General features: G+C 39.7%; 1 protein-coding gene across 1 annotated transcript; it reads left to right on the top strand.

Moving 5' to 3' along the window:
- Window positions 1-5,237: 5,237 nt before the first annotated feature.
- LOC108677783 (macro domain-containing protein CT2219-like) lies at window positions 5,238-6,536 on the top strand. The gene is made up of 2 exons (XM_018166062.1): window positions 5,238-5,424; window positions 5,932-6,536. Exons 1-2 carry the CDS (start codon window positions 5,238-5,240, stop codon window positions 6,534-6,536), a joined length of 792 nt encoding a protein of 263 aa, XP_018021551.1.
- Window positions 6,537-8,221: the final 1,685 nt, after the last annotated feature.

Genomic DNA, 8,221 nt, shown 5'->3' with positions numbered 1-8,221 from the left:
AAAGCAGATTCTGACTAGTCGCTGATCGCGGTCAGGTGGCCAAACCAACCCTGAATAACTCTAACGCGAGCATAGCGACTTTGGGGCGGAGGCTGCAGCATACCTTGAATTTTGTTAGGGATATATGGTGCCACTACACCTTCGACAATAGCATGGCGTGTTAACTCATATTGCTCTCTCTTGATTTTACGAAAATATATTATCTCCAATATTATATTTTCACCTAAGCTGTTATACCATTACCCCATGTACTTATGTTATTACCTGCTCATATTTTCTGACATAAACTCGGTTTATTAGCCAGGTTTAAATCCTCTTACCTATTTAAGTTGCCTTGCATCTAAAATAGTTTTATCACACGACAGTTGCGCTTCAGCCCTCCTATTTCGGAACTGCAGGTGGCAGAGGGTCGGGTAGACGTGGTGATTAAATCTCTGGAAACATCTCTAATTTGTCTTGTAGTGGATATATTTATTGGAAATCCTTCGTGAAGAAAGATCGCTAAAGCAATTCAAATGATTCATGCGACTGAGAGTTAAACTGAAATGCTAACCTTCAAGTAACTATAAGATCTACAGTTGGATGAATGATCGCGTAATAATGCTAAATACGTTCTGCATCATCATCAGTATTTCCACATTATCTATAACTGCAATACGCAATCGTTTTGCGATTTTTTGTAAAAAAAATCAGATATCTGGGAAAATAATGCTCTAAGTTTGTTCGAAGTAAGCAAAGGTGCAAGGATTTTCTCACTTGTCCCAAATACTAACTATAATTGTCCGTTAATTTTATAACCGGATTATAGAATTCGAATGTTGGGAAACATAGAAACTTTTCGCTAGCTTTTGTAATATATCAATATGTAATCTCCTAAATGAAGATCTGGCTGATGCTATTTAAAATTTGAATGGTCGTTTGCGTAATTTTAGTTCGTAATTAACATATATTATTTATTATTTTTCAAAAAATAAATAGAATTTGTTATCATTGATACGATGACGATAATTCTGTTTTAGAATGTTTTCTGGGATGAAATTATACCTACCGATAAATTCGGAAAAAAGCAGCATGAATGCACTTCTTTTAACATTGGATAAAGCTACAACCAAATCCGTAATACCATCATCTATGAGTGCGTCGGACTGGTCCGGTTCCGAGTTTTGTTCAGCAAAATGGTATCTGCATGGACGCCTGCCTGAGGAATGCCTGTCGGAGACCACCACTACCTTGCTTCGAATGGACTATCGTGATCCCTTCCCTTGAATAAAATAGGCAATATTAAAGATGTATTATGCGTAGGTGTTGAGAATGCTAAGAATGCGGGTCAAAGCGATATAAGTACAAGACACGATCGTTCGAGACCGTGGGAACGAGTTAGTTGACATCGAGCGTTGGAGAGCTCAGCGCGAAGGCAATTCCAGTCGCGGAATGCGGCATCACTTCGAGGGTATAGGCTCAACTGTGGGCGACACCAGCGAATATAAAGGCCCTAAAATTCACGCCAGAGGTTGTTCTACTGTGGTGACCGTCACTCCGGTACGGTCTGCAGCTATCTCCGCAAGTGCTTTGGCCTTTGGGCGACGTATCGCGAAATAACGGCCGCGCGAAACGTCGAGTCATTCATACCACTACGACTCCGATATAACAACGTCAAAAATCTACGAGGAATTACTTCGACACATTTATGTACGGTCAACATCAACACTCCGGCAGCGGCTCACCCTTGAGGTAACGTGAGAGGCCACCTGACGTCCAACGATTATAACGCCGGCAATCAGAAGGTTAAAGTTTTCGAGCACAGAGCAACAATTATCATCGTTACGGTCATCAGCACAGTACGGTCACAGTTTTCATCAGAAGAAGCAGTGCGGTCATGATCACCAACAGCAGAAGTACGGCAACGAGCTTGGAGTAGCACCATCGGCGATGAAGACGAACACCACTATTCAGAAGTACGGTCGTCATAAATTCTACGGTTAGATCGGCCGTGAGGCATCAATGTAAGCGCGGAAAATACGGCTATGAAGAAAGAGTTACTGTAAAAGAAGGCTCGCGGCAACGGCTGTGGTACGGCCGCTGGGAATACGGCTGCAAACGTGTGCGGGCATTACGGTGGTTTGCGTCAGTCGTACTACTCTACAGAACTGCGACGGATCAACGTTTTCTGGTAATTTAGAAGCTTGAATTATTTTAGCTTGAATTATTTTCAACTTTTATTGTGTACGGATTTCATGTTTCCGGTACTAGAGATTTATGTCAACGTGGGATGTGAACTTGAATTTCCCAATTTAATATGAAATGTGCCAGCGTTTCATTGCAACCCTCTCTCTGTACGATTTTTTCCCTAATCTATTCATACGAGGACTTACATACGCGCCTAAAGTAAGCCACTACGGAAACCAATCTGACAGAATTAAAAAATTGATGATCGAACAATTAAACCCAAAATCTTCAATATCGTTATAAATATACACAATCATCGAGATTAAACTCCTATCTAATCACCCTCATGAACGTAGCCCCCAAAACTTCTGGACTATTAATCATCAGTCTCAAGCCACCAGACAGATCCCATCCATTGAATTAGAATATTAGATCAATGAGCCCACTGGAAAGTAGCCTGACGTAGTATGGCCCAGCATCGTCTGCCAATACGCGAAAAAATTTTACACCGCCCGGACGGAGTGCCCTGGAGCCTTGCAGTGATTATGAGGACCCTAATCAACCCGTCCGTTTCGCCTGTGCTGCGAATCATCCCACGGTCAAACGCTGTGCATCGAACGCTGCAGCCGAGTGGCTGGTGTGGCTCGAAACGCTGCAGCCGTGGTGATTGGTGAATGCTGCAGCCGAACAGCTCAGCTCTGACAGCAGCCTTCAGCTGGCTCAGTAGTAGGCTAGACACTGAGCAGGATGGTAGCGCCAGGTGCGCCAGGTGTTGGTCAGAAGCTCCGTTGTTTGAAACTTGCTTGAATCATGAATTGAACAATTTTTGTCTTAGCTTAAATTTTGTTTGAATTATTTAGCGACATTCATTTAATAAGGACAGTGTTTTTTGTTTAGGGTGTGGCATTATTTCTTTCTTTTGAATGAGCTGGGCTGCTTCGGGTGCGATTTAATTTCTTATATGAAATATAATTATAATGTGAAGGTAGTCGCTCCATTAGGACTATTTCTGGGCGGATTCAGGCTCCTCCAAAATATTTTTACGGCCCCTTTGGTAATTTTATATAATTGATTTTAATTTTTATAATTTTTCATACAAATACTGATAAATTCAATATAATGAGGCATGAATATAGTGCAAATTAATATTCATACAAATATCAATATTTAACTCATATATAATAATAAATCTTGGGAGGCTTTGTCCTTTGAAGCAGGTTATGCCCCTGTAAGAAGCTATGTTACTGCATTTAGTCCAATTTTTTTTCTAAAAACTTTCTGACCATCTAATGGCTGATCAACTTGATCTGCACTCTTGTTAATGAATGTTCCACTGTGTTCGTACAAAACTCACTCCCAAATGCAACTTCGAGCACGAACTCATAAACTAAGTACTGCGTATGATCAACAATTTACGCTTGACTGAGAACAATTTAATCTGCACTGATTCTTCATGGTGTGCATCAAGTTATTAATAGAGGGACTTTAAGACCTCGTAAATCGGTGACTTGGTTGACCGATAAAAAGTAAAGCCGAAACTTTTAGTGCTGCACTGCAAAAGTTGTCGGAGGAAAATAAATCACTAATAATACGCTTTAATATTATTATCTTGACAACATAATAATTCTTCTCTAAAAATTACAGCTTCTATGTGATGAATTTCATAACGCAGAATAAATAATAAAATTCAATGTAATTTTGCTTGTGCGCCTCACTCGTCTCTCAAAGAATGAATTAGAGGCCCTGAATTTAGATAAAAATCTCAATGAAAATGAACCTGGCTCTTTATTTAACCAGGCTGCCTGCAGAGAGAAAGAGAGACATAGGGGGGGGGGGAAGAAGGCAGCTTCAGTATATTTTGGTGATGAGACTAGAAAGATTTCTTCTGCACAAATTCTAGACTATTTGTTTGAGTTTTTGGGTAAACAAGATAGTGAGCAAAATAGAACGAAGATCAATAAAATCGATTTTCCTCTGCACCTAAGATTGCGCTTTTTGGAACACATGAGCAGACTCAGGAGAGGTTATGATGTTGAAATTGCCTTATTTTATTTTGTGCAGAGAAAGTCCTCTCGTCATCTGATTTTATTGAAACATCTTGACTTGGAATTGATTTGAGGCATATTGTACTTGCCCTAATTTTAAGAGCAGTGTTTGAATTTATATGGTATGTATGCTCATTGGCAAAATAATAACATATCTGTCTTATTGGGGTTATTTTTGTGTCATGCCCAATACTCAAACCTAGAACAAAATTCTTGCTAACAATATTTAGTGTTCTTGTTTACAAAACACAAATGCTATGCTACTCCTTGACTTTGATTAGAATTTACAACTACGTCCATTATTTTTCTGTTTGAATTCTGAAGTAATGTTTTTGAATGCCGAAATTTTGGACTATTTAAGAAGAATATGCGGAAAACACAAACATAACTGACAGACCTCTTCATTGTAGATAACATGGTAGGACTGTCTTTGGCTGACTTAATTGTGCAAAAATTACATGCACAAATGATGCTTTCCATATTCACATTGGAAGATGAAATTTGTTTGCAGACCATTTTTCCATTTAGCAATGATTACAAACTTTTTATAAATAAGATTTTACAACTGTACTTTTATATCTCTAGATTCACTGTTCCTCAGCAGCTATATATGTTTTTTTCTGGCCTCTTTCCAACACGTAAATTTCTCTTTAGCCGTATATTTATATAATACATTTTTCTACAGGAGTTGAGAACTGCAAGACGCAATGACTTTTTCACTCATTTAATACTATCTATGAAACTGAGGCTGTAGCATTTGGTCTTTTCTGTAAATTCCCGATTTCTTAGGGCTCCCAATAAGAGAGTAGGTAAGCATTCATTCAAACCCAAGTTTCACTTCAAAATTTGTTCTTAGATCAGTTGACCTCCGGATCCTGGATGCATGTAATAAAGTTGTGCGTTAATCACCCTCTCCATAACCTATAATTAAGGTTCTTGAAAATCTGGCCAGCAGCGCCACTTTACGCTGGTGACCACAGATAGAGGTTTAGGGTGAAGAGGGCGACCAACGTCAGTTACATCAATATGATGGAAGAAGATTCATCACAAACCAAACTAGTGAAGAAGATGCCAAAGTTCATGGCCGCTGCTCCAAGTTTCTGGTTCTTCGTCTTGGAATGCCACTTCCAGCTATACGGCATCACCGCAGACGACGCCAAGTTCAACTACGTTATTTCAGCTCTCCGACGCGACTTGAAATATAAGTTACCAAGTGAATTATTACGTGAATGCAAATATAGTTCACTGAAACCAGCAGTAATAGATTACTACGAGAAAACGAATCCAGAACTATTTGCGTCACGTACTAGCACTACACCCATGGCTGGGAGACCATCTACCTACTTACAGGAATTATGCTCAATCGGCGACGGATTTGTAAAATCAATATTTATTCAATCCCTGCCAATTCAGATAGCACAACTTGTTGCAGAACAACAAGACAAAATTTCTCTTGTACAATTAGGAAGTTTGGCCGACGAATATATGCTTCCGGCTCGCGACAACCTTCCTGAAACAACTGTTCAAGCAGGTGGAACCAAATTGCAGACTCAACCTGTAAATAAGGAAATATTTGCAGGAGAAATGTCAATTTCTGCCCCACCTCTCCATGTGGACAGATATGCCTCTCTTACTACCCAACATGAATCAAGTGTAGCTTTTTCTGAAGCTAACTCGCGCAAAGCTTATTTTACCTTGGATCATATCCTTTCATGGTCAGATTATGCTTTTCAAAAGTCACTTGATCTGGAAAAGTCACTGAAAAAAAGACCGCGCATTCCTAAATTTCCTAAGAAGTTTGCTGTGGACGCAAGTCTGAACACGAAAGTTTCTTTGTTCATCGGAGACATCACGGCCCTAAAGATTGACTGCATTGTAAATGCAGCTAACTCGTCCCTGCTCGTCGGGGGAGGAGTGGACGGTGCAATCCATAGAGCTGCTGGACCAAGCCTCCGGGAGGAATGTATGACCCTGGGTGGATGTCGTACAGGTGACGCTAAAATCACTCATGGATACCAGCTACCTGCTAGAACAGTTATTCACACTGTTGGCCCCGTAAACGGAGACAGGACGGACCTGGAAAATGCCTATCGGAGCTCCCTCAATCTGGCACGCGAACATAAGCTGAGATCCATTGCTTTTCCCTGCATAGGCACGGGAGTCTATGGCTTCCCAAACGACAAAGCTGCTGGGGTTGTGATTCCCCTGGTACGAGAAATACTCGAATCCAAACCATTTGATTTCGATAGAATTATTTTCTGTTTGTTCTTGCCTATTGATATCGATGCGTATCATTGCGTCATGCGACAGGTCTTCCCACTTTAGAAAACTTGAAGAATTTTTTTTGGTTTACTGTTTTTCATTTCAAACAAATTTCATTTGGTCATGAAATTAAATTGGAGGTTCTACATATTTTCCAGCCTACTGAAGTTCACATGACCGTAATTGGAAAGTAATATGTTTGACGCTTATCGCATGAAAGATACTACTCGGTTTTAAACTTTTTAAACAAAATCCAAATTGTTATTCATGTTTTTTTCTGATTTTTAATCATTATTTTGATTTCGTTATAGATTTAACCTTGTGTAGTGAGTTTACCACCTACTGAGTGAGTTTATTCTCTTCTTTGGTAAGCCGCACTTGCTTGATTTCACTTAAATTGCCACTGCTGGTAATCATGTTATTTTTTTCGTGTTAAAAGTTTTCATGTATCATAATGTAAAGGTTTTATTTGATTTGAATTTATTATGGGAACAAAACTATATTCATCAAATTGTACTTGAATGATATCCAGATATGGTCACAATACACGACAACCGCACGCACTAGAGCGGCACTTGTTACACTCATAAAGGCCCGTTTACACTAGTGGCAACGACATGCGCTTTGAGTAGTTTGCTGCAGTGCCTCACCGCGCACAACCGTTCACACTACTTTTTTACTCGGTAGTTTGGGACCGCGCGCTTTGAACACTAGTTACCTCCTAGACGTCAATGAGGATGGATGTAACCGAATTTGAGCTGTGGGCCATTATTCTCGGGTACGCTGCGGTCCGTCATTCTTCGCACTATGCCAGTTGTAAACGAGAACTTAGCATATGCATCATAATTAGAGAAGTAGCACATCCAAAAAGATACAGTTTATAAAAAATATAGTCTATTCTTAAATAAAAAGCTCCAATATTCGTACAGATATTACATCATCCTTTAAAATCGCTAAACGGTAATGCATAAATTGTCAGGAGTTGCTAAAATCACATAAACTAAACACGTCATGTAAAAATAACTTACATCATTTGTATTTCGATTTTTGTACTCCTTTGACCGAACACTTCATAGACATTCGTGTTCTCTATAAAGATCAATTAGGCTCTCTACTAGAGAGTGACTTCAAACGAGAGTGGTTAGTCGACATTTGGAGTGCCGGACCAGCGTACACAATCAACCTTACTAGACCACAGACATCTATCTACTAACTAAGAATTTAAAAAAAGAATAGTCCACAAAAATTCATATCATTATAGAAAACGTTTCGGAGACCAGCTCCATAGTCAGTTCGTAGAATCTAGAATCATAAATTAATACATTGAAACCATAGAACGAATTGAATTTCTTTAATTAATTAATTTAGATTTTTAATTTGATTTAAATTTCTAATTCAATTTAAATTCTTAGTTAATTTGCGATTTAAGCACACAAGTGATATCAATTCTTTAATAGCTATCTACTAAGTGCCGCGCTTGCGTTTCATGAGGCATGGCCCCTGTCAATCGCTAGCTCGTCAATCGGTCAAGAAGCGCATGCAGAGGCTGCAAAGCGCCTCTGCATGCGCTTTGAGGCACTTGACCCTCGTGTGTTGCCCCTAGTGTGAACGGGCCTTAAGATGGGTACTATGAGACTCTAGAATGCCCCGCGCGTCATTCCGGCGTTAGGATGGCGTATTGACTGCCATGGTCTTCGGCTGCCATCTTGGCAATTTAGTATCAGCACGAAGGCGTTAAAGACGCTCAT

This window comes from Hyalella azteca, unplaced genomic scaffold, assembly GCF_000764305.2.
Source record: "Hyalella azteca isolate HAZT.00-mixed unplaced genomic scaffold, Hazt_2.0.2 contig6804, whole genome shotgun sequence".
Lineage (NCBI taxonomy): Eukaryota > Metazoa > Arthropoda > Malacostraca > Amphipoda > Hyalellidae > Hyalella > Hyalella azteca.
This window is presented reverse-complemented; position numbering and strand designations above follow the sequence as displayed.

Bases quoted from the DNA above. Each gene is read 5' to 3' on its own strand.
- LOC108677783 (XM_018166062.1), top strand. From the start codon at position 5,238: ATGATGGAAGAAGATTCATCACAAACCAAACTAGTGAAGAAGATGCCA. The intron at 5,425-5,931 runs GTGAATTATTAC...TTTCATGGTCAG, and splicing joins CTTGAAATATAAGTTACCAA to ATTATGCTTTTCAAAAGTCA.